At 47.3% G+C, this 16,805-nt stretch overlaps 1 protein-coding gene across 1 annotated transcript in view; it reads left to right on the plus strand.

The window, feature by feature from the left end:
• Positions 1-2,543: 2,543 nt before the first annotated feature.
• RNF43 (ring finger protein 43) overlaps positions 2,544-16,805 on the plus strand; it is a 64,175-nt gene continuing 49,913 nt past the window's right edge. Inside the window, exon 1 of the mRNA XM_056865581.1 lies at positions 2,544-2,849. Coding sequence (XP_056721559.1) covers positions 2,613-2,849 — 237 coding nt within the window. The 5' untranslated portion in view covers positions 2,544-2,612. The remainder of the gene's footprint in view (positions 2,850-16,805) is intronic.

Raw genomic sequence — 16,805 nt, forward strand, 5'->3', positions numbered from 1 at the left:
AGGTGAAGCAATCCCCTGAAGACCTGAATTTTACTGGAATATTGGGATGTTGCCATAGAACATAGAACTTGCTAAGAATCTGAGGTGCAGTCCTAAGCACACTTATTTGGGAGTAAACCCATTGAAGTAAGCAGGGCTTACTTCAAGCAAACACACTTCAAGCAAACACACATTGAAGTAAGCAGGGCTTACTTCAAGCAAACACACATAAGGCATGGGATACAAATGTTATCGATCCACCGCAGGCCAAGTTGCGACTTCAGCTTGCAGGCTTGCTCTGAAGTCGGGCCTGAGAGCGTTACTCACCTAAGTGATGTCAGAAGAGGATTGATACTTAAATTCCAGGTCTCTGACATCAGCCTGACCTGAAATCTTCCTTGCAGTCACTACCGAGGAGGAGGGGAAAGCCCTCCTAAATCTAAAGTAGCAAGAGCTGAAGTCAGGCCATGGAGGCACATCGTCCTTCCCGCAGCCCAAGACATAACACAGCAGTGAATCAGTCCCCGCTCCAGTGGGGAAGTTACTTTTAGACACTGGCTCCGTGCCACTTAAAGTGCCACCACCAGTCTAGGACAAAGGCCAAGGCTGTGATCCTCGTTTTCCTTTCCTCTTCACCTCTCTTTTGCTTTTCATGTCCATCCCTCCCCACATTCTGACCCCCCCCCCATTGTTTCGCAGGATCCGCGCGTGAACCCGATTTGCGTACAAGGCAGAAGTGAAGCGAGGGCTGCTCTTGAATGCAGTTTAGCCGTGGCTCAGGAGAGGGAGACTAGGAGCTCTGAGAACCAGACTGAGGGGGTGGGGTGGTTGCCTTGGGCAGCTCCACCCTCACTTTTGTCAGCAGGTAGAAAGAGCTTGCAGTCCCAGGGGAGGGAGGCAGAGAGCACAAGCGGCCACCACTCACAGGTTTTAGAGGGGGGGTTCTTTTCGCCTCCCAGGAGCTGCTCTAGAAGTGCTTTTCTGGAAAGAAAGCTCTCCCGCGGCATCTGCAGAACCTGCCAAGGCCAGTTCAGCACCCTGGTCCCTGAAGGACGGTTACATTCCCTATTGAAGCAGGCTTCCAAGGTTTGCTTCTGAGTTTGCTGCTGCTGCTGGAGATTTGCGGTTTTCAAACAACTTCTCTTCCACTCCCTGCTTAGATGGCTTGCTGCTTGCCTCTGCTGGGAGAAAGGGAGAGCGTTCTGCTCCGACTCGAAAGGAGCTCTCGGCAAAGCTCCGGGATTCCTAGCAAGCCTTTCTAGGTTGCTTAGGGAAACTCGATTTCAGCCACGCCTGGCCCACAAGCCTTCAGCCCGGAGTACATTTTTTTCTGATTTAGACTGGGATTTCATATTTACCTGTACAGAGGGTTCCTGCGAGTCTCTCCCCTTCTGCCAGTAACCCCTAGGTAAGATTCAGCCCACCTTTTGATTGATTATTGGAAAAAAGTTTTAGCTAGCGTCTGCAAGAAAACTTCCAGCTGTTCAACTAGCCCTTATGGATTTTTTTGCAGTCAGTCTACCTACTGCGGCTTTGCTGGCCACTTGAAAAATGATCTTTTTCTTCCTTGATTGAACAACCACTTAAGCCGATAACCGGTGGTGATTTTTCTACTTACGGAAATTCTCTGTGAGGTGTATTTTCTGTTGGGTGACTGGGATACCCTCCGTTTACATTTTCAGTCATGCACCTCTAAAAGCAGAGATATGAATTCCATTGTTTTGCATGGGAAAGGAATGACACACACAGGTGTACATCTATAGTTGTTTTTCCTGTTTGGGCCTTTTTAACTTCAGAGATATTTTAAAAAAATAATTAAGAACCGTCTTGTTGGTTTAATGAATTTTGGGAGTTACAACTTGTATTAAAAATGACACATCGATGGAAAATTCCAGGCTAGAAAATAGATGTTAAAGTCTGCAACCAGGTGAGTGTAATATTGGCATTTGTGGCGGGCAGGATTTTTTTTTTAATCTGAAGACTATTGTTTAATATTTTTTAAAAGAAAAACTGTTGTTATAATTACTAAATGGGACTCTCTTCTCAATCAGCATGGATTTTAGTATGTGGATTCAATAGAAGAAAGAAAGAAAATAGTTAGCATTACCAGAAAAGCTCCGGCTTTGGGGGATAAAAAGGAACAACAACTCACTGAACAGAAGTCAGAAAGGCAGTCTGATAATCCAGGGACTGACCCTGCTAGGGTTTAAACACTGGAGTGGCTTGGGGAAAACAGAGTTTGTCTTCCATGGGGAACTGTCTCCCGCCGAACGGTTCCGGCACTCTTCCCCGAAGGACCAAACAGCTTTTTGCCCCGTACGCTGTTCGTGCCCCCTTCGTTCCACTAACAATGTCTGAATTCATCTGGAGGAGGAGACGGACCTAATCTGGTGTGGCTCGCTTCTGATCTGGAGGTTTCGCACGTGGCACAAACAAACTGAGGGGAAGAGAGGAGAACCTGGAGGAAGGGACTCCAGGTGACTCTCCCCTGCTTCTCATCGGCCCCATTAACTGCCTTTGCAAGGAGGGCTTTAATCCTCAACCCTTTTGCCTGTTGTTGTAACCTGCTGTCTGGGTGAGGACGCATTCCTGAGCAGTATGTGTGGCCGGAGCGCACTGCTGCAGCTGGGAGCATGAGTGTTGGCCCCCAGCTACAGTTGGCAGTCCTCTGGCCTTGGCTGCTTATGGCTACGCTGCAGATTCGACTGGGCTACTCTGGACTGGCGCTGGCGGCCGCTGTGGAAGCCGACCGATCGCTGGCCCAGAAGGCAATCATTCGGGTGATCCCTTTCAAGCTGGAGCCTCTCATGCTGGAAGGAGTCTTCGCTAGCGTTGCGGATGTGACCCCAGCGGAAGGAAAGCTTCTGCAGGTAAGAAAGGCTTGATTCTCTCTGGGGGTTGGCTGCCGGATTGCAACAGTTTTCCAGTGCACATGGGTAACTAAATGTTGAAGGGCTTTCCTTCTCTGGGGGCAGCCTGCCTGCCTGTTTTGCAAGATTGTTTCCGAGAGTATTTACAATATTTGCCTTGCCTCTTTAAATTATTCCTCTTGCGACTGCTAAGCGAGTATAAATTGGCAGAGGGGGTCCCAAGGTGATTGTTAACTTTGTTTCCTGTGAATTAAGTGTAAAGGCAAGGAACAACTGAGGTATTGTCTGCTGGTCTCTATTTTCGTCCCCCTCCGTGTCTGTCATATTCAGAAATCGCTTTTCACTATGGTTTCTTTTAGATATAAAGACTGCCCAAATGCTCACCTTCAAACCTTGTTGATATGCCCTGTCCCACATACACATAAGTTGTGAGACTGTGGCTCAGTGGCAGAGCATCTGCTTTGCATGCAGAAGGTCCCCAGGTTCAATCCCTGGCATTTTCATTTAGAAGAGTCATGGAGTAGGTGGTGTGAAACACCTCTGCCTCAGACCCTGGAGAACTGCTGCCGGTCAGAGTAGGCAATAACTGGCTTTGATAGACTAAGGGTCTGACTCAGTAGAAGGCAGCTTCGTGTTTACCCCAAGAGCCATTCCCTAAATTGATGGCCGAGTATCTTTCAATCTTTCCATGAGACATAAACTTCAGTCATGGGGTCTTTCACTGTGGAGATGAGAGAGAGAAAATCGCTCCAGGGAGCGTCCCACAGGGAGGCCGTAAGAGCAAGAGCCAGTCAGGTAATCCAATGCCACTCATCGTTTCTTGAGAAGTTCCATTTATTGTGATCGAGCACAGCTGCTGTTGTCTACATGTGCCATCTTGCTTTGCAACCTGTGACTCACCTCGCAGGGTCCTCACATGACTTGAGTTAATTGTTCCCCAACCGAGGAACACAAAGCCCAATCAATGCCATTCTCTTCTTTACCAATTTGAGCTTGGGAACGCTTTTCGGGTTGCAAGTTGCCTGCAGCAGCCATGTTGGTTGGACTGAAATAGTAACTCGTTTGGAGCAACTCAGATATTTGAGGGGAGGATGCTTGTCATAGGGTTTACTTCTTGCTGCATGGCCCCCTGGGTCAACATTGGGATCTAGGGGCAGGAGGGCTAAGACTGCAACTCGCCAAGAACAGGAGAAAGTGGATGTATTCTGCTCCTTGGGAAAGAGACTTTATTAAATTTAGGAGAGTGTAGCTCTTCTTAGGGTTGCACTGCTGATGGCCTTTTCTTTTTGGGAGGAGCCATGGCTCACTGATTGAACATTCCCTTTGCTTTCAGAGGCTCCTGGGAACAAAGAGTGTGGTGTAGTGGCTAAGAGTGTTGGGCTAGGAACTGGGAAACCCAGGTTCAAATCCCCACTTGTGCCATGGAAGCTCGCTCGGTGACCTTGGGCCAGCCATACTCTCTCAGCCTACTTAAAGGGCTGTTGTGAGGATAGGCGAGGAGAATGATGTGAGCCTCTTTGGGTCCCTATTGGGCAGAAAGGCAGGGTACAAATGAAGAAAATACAAATAAAAATTAAATAAACTTTCATAGCATTTCCCATTTAAAGGCTCTCAGGTAGCAGGGAATGTGAGATGAATTGTTGTCTGACTTCAGTCAGGGTGGACTCAGGGTGGACAATATTGGGCTATCTGTACCAGCTCAGCATAAGACAGGTTCAGATATTAGATGACTTTATTTGACAATATGATAAGGATGGAAAAGATAAACGCCTGAGCTGTCTCTTGTAATCTCATTTGGCATGGTTCTTCCTTGTTAATCTGTACTGGATAGATATCTCATGCTGATTTCTATAAATCATGGACATGGTAACAGTGTGGTATCTGATTGTTCACATGTTGGCCCTGGGTTTAGATCCTTGCTCATGGACTCACGAAGTTGCTTTGGGCAAATCACTGCCACTCAGTTCCCAATATCTAAAACCGATCTTATGATGATATTACCTGATCATCAAAAGTGAGACTACCACTGTGAGAGACTGATTCACGTATTACAGAGTGCACAGGTTGTATGCCTCCCACTGGTATGTGAATCTCCTCCTCAGAGTTGAGGAGCAGGGAAAGGTGGCAGAGGAGCTTCCTGATTCTAATGGGCCCCACAAATAAGTGGCATGGTTTCCCAACCAGCAGAGGAACAATACATTCTCATTAATAAAAATTATCCCACTGTCTTGAAACACATGCAGTCTTTTGCACCCACACGCCATGATTCAAGGACACTCTTCCAGAATTCCATACTTTTAATGTACATCCCTTTCCTGCTTCCCAGTGTAAATAGAGGTGACCACTTTATAGCTGTTATTCTTTGCAGTCCACAGTCTTTGTGTGGCCTCAGTAATTCTGCTGGATTAGCACATACAATATCTGTCTGCAAGTTTAAGGCTGGACGGTTGGCCGGCCTTCACAATGTCCATTTGAAAGGGTTCCGAAGGCCAATTGTACTTTGTGCCAGAAAACCCACTTATGGGTTAATAATTATACAGGTTGGCAGTAAGGAAACACAGACAATGGACATGGGAAGTGAAAGATATCCATTGAAAAGTTTATGACCCATTGGGTTCAGGACAATCAGGAGGTATTTAAATATCAGGTCAAATGAAATTTTAGTGGCAGCAGAGGTCAGCTACTCAATTGGTATTCTCTTAGCATTGTGAGTTCACCATGATTTAGTAGTATCTACACTACTTTTGCAGGAAATGTTAAGGACACTCTATTAAAGCACCATTTGAAAAAAATGAATCAGAATGCTGTTCCTTCCAACTTTGTAACCAGGTCAAAACATATTAAAAGGGGGGAAAAACCAGAGTATTCCAGAACAGTAGCGTTCAAAATCAGGAACTTTGTGGATTTTTTAAGGAATGCATATTTTTATTGAAGTGTGGCTAAAGGCATAGGTAGACAAGGTCCTCTTTTCTACAACAGCATTGGTGATTAGCAGTTGTTTAATGTTATGAATATACCTATGAATGTCTGTAAAACAGAGACCTAGAAGGGGTGGGTCTTGACGTCACCATCAAAATTCAATGGTTATTTATGGTGTCACGCTAAATGACGCCCCAGCCATAAGCGAGGCTGACCAATGGAAAGGGTTGTGCTTCTTCAGTCACCGGACCAGACAGAGGGGAGGACTGGATATCCCAGTCTCCAGTTGGTAGCTCGAAGGTTTAGCCCCTTTAACCCTTTCTAAGATAGTTGAGTGTGTGGTGGTGGTAGTGGTGAATCTGCTCCAAGCATTCTAGATCATGGCTTGGTTTGGTGTTCCTGGTCAACCATATGCATCTAGGAGTGAGCAGAGGGAGTTTGACCCTTGATTTGGTTCGTTCTATAGCAAAGCATTGTCTAACTGGTCTTGTGTGCCTGGGATGGGAATTATTCTACAAGATCATATGTTTCCCCCAGTATTGTTTAATGTCTATAATTGGCCCCCTGTGGGAGGTCATTCATTGGTTTGGAGACTGGCAACATCAGACTCCTAGGGACCCAGTGGTGGAAAAGCCAAATTCACCCAAGCTTGCCTTATTCACCCATGGTATCTGTTGATGATCAGAAGAGCAGCCATTCATCGGATGGCTTTCCTTGTTAATCAATGAAGTTATGAGTTAAGATTTTTTTTAAAGTAAAATAGCAATGATCTTATCCAGTGGTATCAACTATTTTCATGATACGCAACATCAAAGTAACCATGATCTAAATGCTGTGTTAATAAAAGGAGTGATAAAACAGAGTTCAATGGGAGCAAGCGATTCATAAAACCAAGGATGGCGGTAATTATTCTGAAAGTTTTAATTGTGGTAAGGAAAAAAGGGCGAGCCCTCTGTCAAGTAAACCAACTCTTCAGTGACCCACTAAGCTGCGAGCATGTAACCTCATGTGGCATTCGAGTAACATGATACAAGAGGGTAGGGTTGCCAACCTCCAGGTACTAGCTGAAGATCTCTTGCTATTGCAACTGATCTCCAGCCAATAGAGATCCCCTGGAGAAAATGGCTGCTTTGGTAATCGGACTCTATGGTGTTGTCATCCCTCCCCTCCTCAAACCCTGTCCTCCTCAAGCTCCACCCCAAAAACCTCCCACAGGTGGCGAAGGGGGACCTGGCAACCCTACAAGAGGGAGAGCCAGAGTTCTGAACTCGCTAGTTTCAAGAACGGGAGCATGGGCAAGCCATGAGACCAAGAGAGCTGGGGATGGGATAGGCAAGCCATGTCTCAGGAGGATTTACTAAAGTGATGAACGAGCCCAAGGGTCAGAGCTGTGGAGGTATCCCCTGCACCACTAAGACCATTTATGCATGGCTGTTTCCTTGCGGTCACCCCGCCGACTACTTCAGGGCTTTGCTTTCATTATGTTTGCATTTCCCTTTTTATTATTATTATCTTAAATTATATAATAGGTATAAAAGATACAGAAAAATAAAAAATATAACAAGAATACAGGAGGATACAAAAAATAAAGAAAAACCACATACACTTCGAATTGATATCAAACTAAAATTACTACAATACATGCAAACAATTCAGCTAGTCGAGCATGATAAAAATATTTCATTCATCCCATAATCTAAATTACTTAACTTAAAATGCTTGCATACCACTCTACATTTTCATTAAAAATCCATTTTGCAATTTTACTTATTATCTTTCTGAGAAGACAGCACATTAAATATAACCCCCTATTTCCCCTCTGTCTTTCTATATTTTGCTCTTACAATTCTGCTGTATTAATAATTAATAATTAATAATTCCCGACAACTATATTTAACCCTGATTCGTGTTTAGCCAGCATCTGGAAAACTCGGGGAACACTTGCGGGAACTCACGGGGAGAGCGAGGCGACCTCTGACAGTCGGAAAATGCAAGCATAATCAAAGCAAAGCCCCAAAGTAGTCAGCGGGGTAACCTCATGGAAACAGCGATGCAGACAGGGCCTAAGTGACCTCGCCTCATGTCTTTCTTTCTGTGCTGATGCTATAGCAGCAGGACCTTCTAAAAGACAGCAGGAATATGGCAGCTGTGACCTAGCAGGTGAACTCTGTGACCCGCGTGTGGATCACGACCCCTGGGTTGAAGTCAATCTTTCATTGAATACATGGCACCACACATTTACTCTGCAGGCAAGGGATCTTTTTTTTTTTTAAGTTGCAGGTGTCCCCTACAGCCACTGTCCCCCAGTTGAAGGACATTTCCTGTGATCAAATTTGGACATTGCATCCAGTGTTCTGATCTCTGGGTTGAATGCCTTCCACCTTAAAAATACCTGCCCCCTCAGTTCCATAACATAAAACCCTATAAAATATAAATACCTATATGTTTTATTTTATTAGGTTCATATCCCGCCCTTTCCCTACCAGGTTAGGGCTCAGGGCGGCTCACATCCAACAATAAACATCAAAAGATTAAATTACTTACTATACAATATAATTAGGGTTGCCAGGTCCCTTTTCGCCACCGGTGGGAGGTTTTTGGGGCGGAGCCTGAGGAGGGCAGGGTTTGGGAAGGGGAAGGACTTCAATGTCATAGAGTCCAATTGCCAAAGAAGCCATTTTCTCCAGGTGAACTGATCTCTATCGGCTGGAGATCAGTTGTAATAGCAGGAGATCTCCAGTTAGTACTTGGAGGTTGGCAACCCTAAATATAATAAACATTTACACCCTAAAATACACCCTGTTTAACAATGTCAAACTAAGTAATTTAAATGAAGATGGCTGTAAAATGTCTTCTGTATCAGTGGTGGTGGAATCTTCAGGTAGGAACCAGATGTTAACTGGTAAAAATGGTAGAAGAATGGTACAGGGAGGCCAGCTGATAGAACCGTGGCTGTCCTCAACTATAGGCCCAGAGGAACAGCTCCATCTTACACATCCTGCGGAATTGTGATAGGTCCCGCACGGCCCTGGTCCCATTTGACAGAGCGTTCCACCAGGCCGCCGTATAGCTTGTATTAATTTATTTATTTATATATTTGCTTTATACCCCAATGGGGACCCAAAGCGGCCTACATTATTCCCATCTATACCGCCAAGTTGTTCCCATCAGCAGTCAGACAGGGCACCCGTAGCCCAGCTAAAGAGTCCCTCCTATCTTCAGCCTCATTATGACAGCCTTATTGGTTAGGTCACCAAGGCTTGAATGAGACATGGCTACTGAGGACCTCAAGATATGGAATCCTGCTCCCCATCCAAAATGGTGTGCTTTTCCTGTGCTGGCCCTGTGGCGGAATGGGCTCAGTCCAGCTTCCTGCTAGCACCCTGACACTATCATTCCATAGTTCTTGGACTTTGTTGTCTTTGTGTCCCTCATTGGCTCAGTCACCGAAGAATCCCTTGCATGTCTGCCCAGGGTGGAACCCTTATGTGGTGCAGAGACATCCAAACACTTCTTCTCACACAGGTCTCTTTGGCCTTTTGAGCTGAGCCCCGAGAGAAACAAAATGGTGGCTGTGGGCCAACAAATTAATTAACACAGTTCATGCTCATGTATACATTTTAAAAGGTGGTGTATAATCTGAACACGCACATTTTTTTAAAAAAACCACCATGTCAAAGAGAGAGAGAAAATTAGAAGGCTTCAACAGCAAACGCTGAGGTAGTGGCAGTCCCCACCCGAGGACTCTACTGTCTCCTTTTTGTACATTTGAATCAGTTTTGGCTCCCCCTTGTCAGAGAAAGAATCTAAAGGCTCGAAGGAGGCTTGAGTCCTGGCACAATCCCAGGAGGTGGTGCTCAGAGCATCCTTCAGAACCCTTCATCAATGTTCAAGAAGAGCCCTGAGAGACGGGGACATCTCTCTCACCTTGGGAAGTAGACTCTTCCCCAGACTCAGAACTTGGTGCCCCAGAATGATCTGCCACCCCAGAAGCCTCTACTTAACTTCCGTGTTGAGTCTTGAGAGAGCAAAATGCATCCCAACTAGAGTTGCCAACTTCAAGGTAGTAGCTGGAGATCTCCCGCTATCACAACTGATCTCCAGCCAATAGAGATCAGTTCACCTGGAGAAAATGGCCACTTTGGCAATTGAACTCTCTGGCATTGAAGTCCATCCCTTCCCCAAACCCCGCCTTCCTCAGGCTCCGCCCCAAAAACCTCCAGGTATTCCACAACCTGGAGTTGGCTACCCTAATCCCAACCCCACAGGACACCCATCCGTCATAGAGTGCAGGCTTCAGCTCCCTTGGGTTTCCTTCTGCCTGTTCCCAAGAGGCAGGGCTTGCGACAGGCACCTGCTCAAGCCTTCCATTAGCTCCCTGCTTGTCCGGATTCAGCCCAAGGGCTGTTGCAATAGTCCGTGGATCCTTCAGAGCTCTTCTTTGCCAACTCACCCCGCAGACCTTAGGTCAGAGCAAGACACTCGATCCGATCAAGTTTGCTTCCAGTTTGAAATGATTAGCAAGAAATTCAAGCGCCTGGCGAATACTTTACTTCCTTCATGGCTCCAGATCCAGTTTGCTGCTCTGGAATGTTGATCCGTATGAAGTTTCATTCTTTTCCTCAGAGGGGTGGGGGAAATGATGGTTAGTTCAGGTCAAATCTCTGCAATAATAGCTTCTAATGAAAAGATACAACGTAAAGTCCATGAGCCAATCCCCTAACTACCCATGCTCCTATCTAGAGGATTTCAGTCACTTCTTATTTACAGCACATTCCCTCCTCTTTGTGGGGACATGTGCACCCCTCACAGTCCCATCAGCTGTGGGGATGGCCAAATGCTCCTCAGCTCCCTGGATTCAGAGGTATTTGGTAGCTAGGATTGCCAACTCTGGCTCAAGAAGTTCCTGGAGATTTAGGGGCAGTGCTTGAGGAGAGGATGGAGCTCAGCAGGGATGTGAAGCCACAGAACACACCTTCCAAAACGGTCATTTCTTCCAGGGGAATTGATCTCTGTAGCTTGGAGTTGTAATTCTGGGAGAACAGGCCCCAACTGCAGCCTGGTAACCCTATCAGTAGCTTTGACACCCGTCCCCCCCCCCGCAACCTCTTGCAGCCACTCATAGGGTTGCCAGGTCCCTCTTCGCCACAGGTGGGAGGTTTTTGGGGCAGAGCCTGTGGAGGGCAGGGTTTGGGGAGGGGAGGGACTTCAACGCTATAGAGTCCAATTGCCAAAGCGGCCATTTTCTCCAGCTGAACTGATCTCTATCAGCTGGAGATCAGAAGGAGGAGGAGGAGGAGGAGGAGGAGAAGGAGAAGAAGAGTTGGTTTTTATATACCGACTTTCTCTGTCACTTAAGGGAGAATCAAACCGGCTTACAATCACCTCCCTTTCCCCTCCCCACAACAGACACCCTGTGAGGTAGGTGGGGCTGAGAGAGCTGTGACTAGCCCAAGGTCACCCAGCTGGCTTTGTGTGTAGGAGTGGGGAAACAAATCCAGTTCACCAGATTAGCCTCCAGCTGCTCATGTGGAGGAATGGGGAATCAAACCCGGTTCTCCAGATCAGACTCCACCTCTCCAAACCACCGCTCTAAACCACTACACCACAGCTAGCACCTGGAGGTTGGCAACCCTAGCTGCTCAGCAACTGTACATGGTGCACTGATGCCCTAGGGTGCCTATTGGTGGGAGAGTGAGAGGCTTTTTGCTACCGCTAGAGAATCCGGCAAGTAGGAATAAGAAGGGGAGAAAAGAAAAACTCAAAAGAAGAAATGGGGAAGGGGGAATGACTGAGAGATGAAGATGCAAAGAGAACCCCTGGTCGTGCAAAGAAGAGAACGTGGACTACAAGAGTAGAAGGGGGGAAGTGAACAGAAAAATTTAAAAAACACTGGGTTAAAAATAAAGTGAAACTGCTGGGGGGGGGGGATTTAGCAGGGCAGTCCTTGAGAGGTCACCAGAATGGCCCTTTGAGTTTCTTTGGTTTGCCATTCACTCTCGGGTTGCACTGACATAACAACAGAGGCCTCCGCCGGTCTCGGAGCTTGATACCTGGCTAAGCGCTCTTAATCCAAAGCTACGTATGACAATAGTGTTGGTATTTGTTAAATTAAAAAGTGGGAGGTGATGGAATTTTATTATGCCCAGAATCCAATGTCCTGCCTTCTCTTTAGGCCTGGCTCAGACATGCTATGGTGCCAGCCTGGAACATCCATACTCATCCCCCACCCCCATGACTTCTCATTTCATTTTCTGCCTGGACTTAGGGTTGCCAACCTCCAGGTAGAGAGTTATCCCAGAATTACAATTGATCTTCACACAGCAGTTCCTCTGCAAGAACCAACTGTGCCTGGTTGTTGTATTGTATACCACTGTTACCACCAACTAGGGTTGCCATCTCTGGGTGGGGAAATAACCTGGAGATTTTGGGAGTGATGCCTGGGGCGGCAGAGTTTAGGGAGGGGGACCCTTCAGCAGGGTACAATGCCACAGAGTCCACTGTCCAAAGCAGCCATTTTCTCCAGGGGGACGGATCTCTATGGCCTGGAGATCAATTATAATAGCAGGAGATCTCCAGGCTCTACCTGGAGGTTGGCAACCCCACCACCAACCCAGGTTAAACTAGACGTGCTCCTAAATTCTCTTGAGGATTCAGTTTTGAAAGTTGGGTCCCCTTCTGGACAACCCTGTGCATGCCTCTAGGATAGGGTTGCCAGCTCTGGGTTGGGAAATACCTGGAGATTTTGGGGGTGGAGCTTGAAGAGGGTGAGGTTTGGGGAGGGGAGGGACCAATTCCATTGAGTCCAATTGCCAAAGTGGCCATTTTCTGTAGGGAAAGTAACCTCTGTTGCCTGGAGATCAGTTGTAATAGCGGGAGATCTCCAGCCACCACCTGGAGGTTGGAGAAAATAAAGCAGCGCAGAGGCCAAAGATAGAGTCTTACAAGTGCAAACCTATATTAATACAATTGGCAGCAATGACAGAGTCACAAACATAGCAAACATCAATAATAAAGCAATGCTGATAGCAACTAGATGACACAAAGACAATGTCTAAGTACAAGGCATGATCAAACATACAATGATGTCAGAAGCAGTCCGCAAAATAACATGTGTTATGTTTGGTCAATATCAACACTTTTAAATATTAGGTATTTACAGCACGATATACAGTAGTATTATTTCACCACCTGGAGGTTGGCAACCCTACTCTAGGATCTCTCTTTGCTTTCTCTGCTCTGGTCTCCTTGGCCTGCTCATTCCTGTTGTGATAGTGCACAGGCCCTGTTACCTGTCGGTGACTGATGGACAACAATTACTGTCACTGGTACACCACTAGGGAGGGGGGAGGCAGTATGTTCTCTGCACCACCTGGAATGGCATTCTTTTGAATCCTGGGTTCAATGGCCCTCCTTCTTCCACAAGCTCTTCTTGATTCTACGTTGGGAACCATAAGGCCAGATTGTACCCCTCAGAGGGATTGGGTGGCTTTGGCCCAGGGCTTTGAGTGGCCTGTCCTGGTCCCCATGTGAGGTTTTCCCTTTCTTCATGGCTACTAGTTAAAATGGATACTAGTCGTGATGCATACCTATTCTCTCCAGGATCAGAGGAGCATGCCCATTATCTTAGGTGCTGTGGAACACAGGCAGGACAATGCTGCTGCAGTCATCTTGTTTGGGGGCTTCCTAGAGGCACCTGGTTGGCCACTGGGTGAACAGACTGCTGGACTTAATGGGCCTTGGACTGATCCAGCAGGGCTTTTCTTACGTTCTTATGTTGTTCCCTGGACTCCCAACCATTTGCACCTTCACCTTTTCCTTACCAGCCTAGTGTGTAGAGCTGTCAACTCCAGCTTGGAAAAGCCCTGGAGCTTTGGGGCTGGAGACTGGGGAGGGGGCTCTGTGGGGATGAAATGCTATAGAGCTCACCCTCCAATTGGCCATCTCCTCCAAGGGAACTGATCTCTGCACTCTGGAGATCAGCTGTAATTCCAAGGGGGGGGGAACAGACCCACACAACGGCAACCCTACTACTGGGTGTTCATGTGTGCACCTGTGTATCCCCTTTACCTCTTTCATTTGTTTGTTTATTAATTTAATAACATAGGTCACAATCATATCAAGAGTCTTCAAGGAAGCCCCACACACACAAACTGTGGTAAAAACTGAGCTTTCAGCCCTATAGACAGGAGCTCTAATGCACACGTAAGAGCACTAAAAATGGGTTGGGGAGCCAACCAGTGGCTTCTCATGTTCCTGTCCATCCATATGAGGGACCCTGTATCTGTTAACACATGAGGTGTGGCATGAGGGCTATTTGTACTGTACAGGGACTCCTGAGGGACTGAATCCTTGCTCAGCCAAGTAGCTTGCCAGATGCCCCCAGGACAGTTGCTATCTCACCTACCTCTCAGGATTGTTGTGAGGGGTGCAACCAGATGCCTACCACGTACCTCGCCTTGAGTTCCTCAGAGGCTATGAACACGACGAAAAATCCGCATCATCATTCAAGGCCATATAGGAGATCATTAGGGTTGCCAACCTCCAGGTAGTAGCTGGAGATCTCCTGCTATTACAACTGATCTTCAGCCGATAGAGATCAGTTCACCTGGAGAAAATGGCCGCTTTGGCCATTGGACTCTATGGCATTGAAGTCCTTCCCCTCCCCAAACCCCACCCTCCTCAGGCTCCATCCCAAAAACCTCCCGCCGATGGCGAAGAAGGACCTGGCAACCCTAGAGATCATCAGATGTGGGGCCCCATCCTCCCGGTTGGCAATGCGCAGGACCTCAGCAAGAGCACCGTTATGCTCAAGGGGTCCCCTGCCACAGGACTTTGTAGTGGATCATGCCCCTGCACTCCTTAACAGAGACGTTGAGTTTGGGCTGCCTGCCTCGTGTGCCTGCGTTTCTGTTACCCACCCGAATGCGTTCTCCTCGGCCATAAAAACCAAGCATCCGTCACCCGCAGATATGTGTGACCTGATTTCCTTATCTTTGCTTTCCACACAATACCATGAGCTCCACTGCAGCCCATTGCCTCCCTCCCTGCCTCGTGCTGTTCAAAGCCGCACAGGACTGGCCGCTTCCGGTTTGCTCCTCGACTCTGCACGCACATCCAAAATAAAACAACCTTCAGAAGCACTCGGACCTTCCTCGGCTTGCTGGAAAACAGGAGAGCCGACCAAAAGCGCAGCGGGAGGAGAGCTTTGGCCTGGCGTGTGGCTCACGCCTCGCCACACAACACTGGAGCCCGCTTTCAAAGGAAAGGAGTGTTACCGCTGGAAGAGCATGAACGGGCAGGTGCAAATATTCCTTGCATTTTTCTGCTCCCCTGTAACAATTCTTCTTTTTAAACCAGAACCGTAGCTACAAGTTAGATTTTTTCCAGTTGGTTTTGAAAATACCAAAGCGCACAAAAACTGACTGGCAAAAAAAATGTCTGAACAAGTGGCACATTTGGGTTTTGCAAGATCAGCAAGAAACTGAACATCCTTGCCCGTCATAAGGTTGAGCACAGCGAAGATAATTACGTGGAGGAGTGTGTGTGTGTGTTAAGTGCCGTCAAGTCGCTTCCGACTCATGGCAACCCTATGAAACAATGTCCTCCAAAACGTCCTTGCTCAGGTCTTGCAAACTGAGGAGGTAGGCAATAGCAAACCACCTCTGGTTGTCTCTTACCTTCAAAATCCTAGGGCAGGGGTGTCAAACATAAGGCCCGTGGGCCGGATCTGGCCCCTTGAGAGCTTTTATCCTGCCCGAGAGCCAGCAGAGGCAGCCACCTCCCCCCACCCCCACCCCCATCTGGGCATTAAATTTTATGGTACACATTGCCTGGCCCAATCAAGTGGCATGTTATATCCTGCCCTTGTAACAAATGAGTTTGACACCCTTGCATATGGGGTCGTCATAAATTGGCTGAGGCTTGATGGTGCTTCCCAATCCTGTGCCTACATCCTTGGGAGTAAATCTCATTTAGATCATGCACATGGCCAGCCTGTGAGGTTTCATTCCTCCTAAGCAGGCTTAAAAAGGTAAAGGTAAAGGTCCCCTGTGCAAGCACCAGGTCATTCCTGACCCATGGGGAGACGTCACATCCCGACGTTTTCTAGGCAGACTTTGTTTGCGGGGTGGTTTGCCAGTGCCTTCCCCAGTCATCTTCCCTTTACCCCCAGCAAGCTGGGTACTCATTTTACCGACCTTGGAAGGATGGAAGGGCTGAGTCAACCTTGAGCCGGCTACCTGAAACCGACTTGCGTCAGGATCAAACTCAGGTCGTGAGCAGAGCTTTTGACTGCAGTACTGCAGCTTAACACTCTGCGCCACGGGGCTCCTTACTGGGATGTAAATCCCTCTGAATCCAGGGAGACCTATGTCCAAGTAACATGTTGTTGGATTTTTACTGACTTTGAGGGCATGTAGAAAAGGGCAGCCGAAAAGATCAAGATGTCTGAACCTTCACTGTGACAAAAGACTGAAGCATTTGGAGCTTCTCAGTTTAGGGGAAAAGACGACTACGTGGAGACATAATGGAGATTCTAAAATTGTGCTTACTATGGAGAACTTTTTCTCCTCTTAGAATGCTAGAATTTGGTCACCCAATGAAACCCAGTTCAGGACAGTCTCCTTCGCACTTCACAGAAAGCGTTTGTGGAATGCCTCAAGGTGGTGTCGCTGAGAAGATCCCAGGTTCAATCCCCAGCATCACCCGCTAGAAGAATCAGGGAATATGCATTGTGAAAGACACCTGAGACCCTGGAGAGCCGCTGCCAGGCAACGTAAACCTTGACAGACCAGTGATCTGAGACGCCTTCATGTGGACAGCCCTGCTTCTGTGCTTCCTAGGAACATCTGCCTGACCATAGCTGGAAGCAGGATGCTGGACCATATAGATCCTTTGGTACCCAGAAGCTCTGAACACATGCTCTAAGCAGAATCAAAATAGTTCTCTCCTCCCCTCCTCCTCCGCTAATTTGCTGTGATGATGGCAAAGACTGGAGGCAATCTAGAGTGTTTTTAAAAAATTAAAGTCATGTTT

The sequence above is a fragment of the Euleptes europaea genome, chromosome 19, assembly GCF_029931775.1.
Source record: "Euleptes europaea isolate rEulEur1 chromosome 19, rEulEur1.hap1, whole genome shotgun sequence".
Lineage (NCBI taxonomy): Eukaryota > Metazoa > Chordata > Lepidosauria > Squamata > Sphaerodactylidae > Euleptes > Euleptes europaea.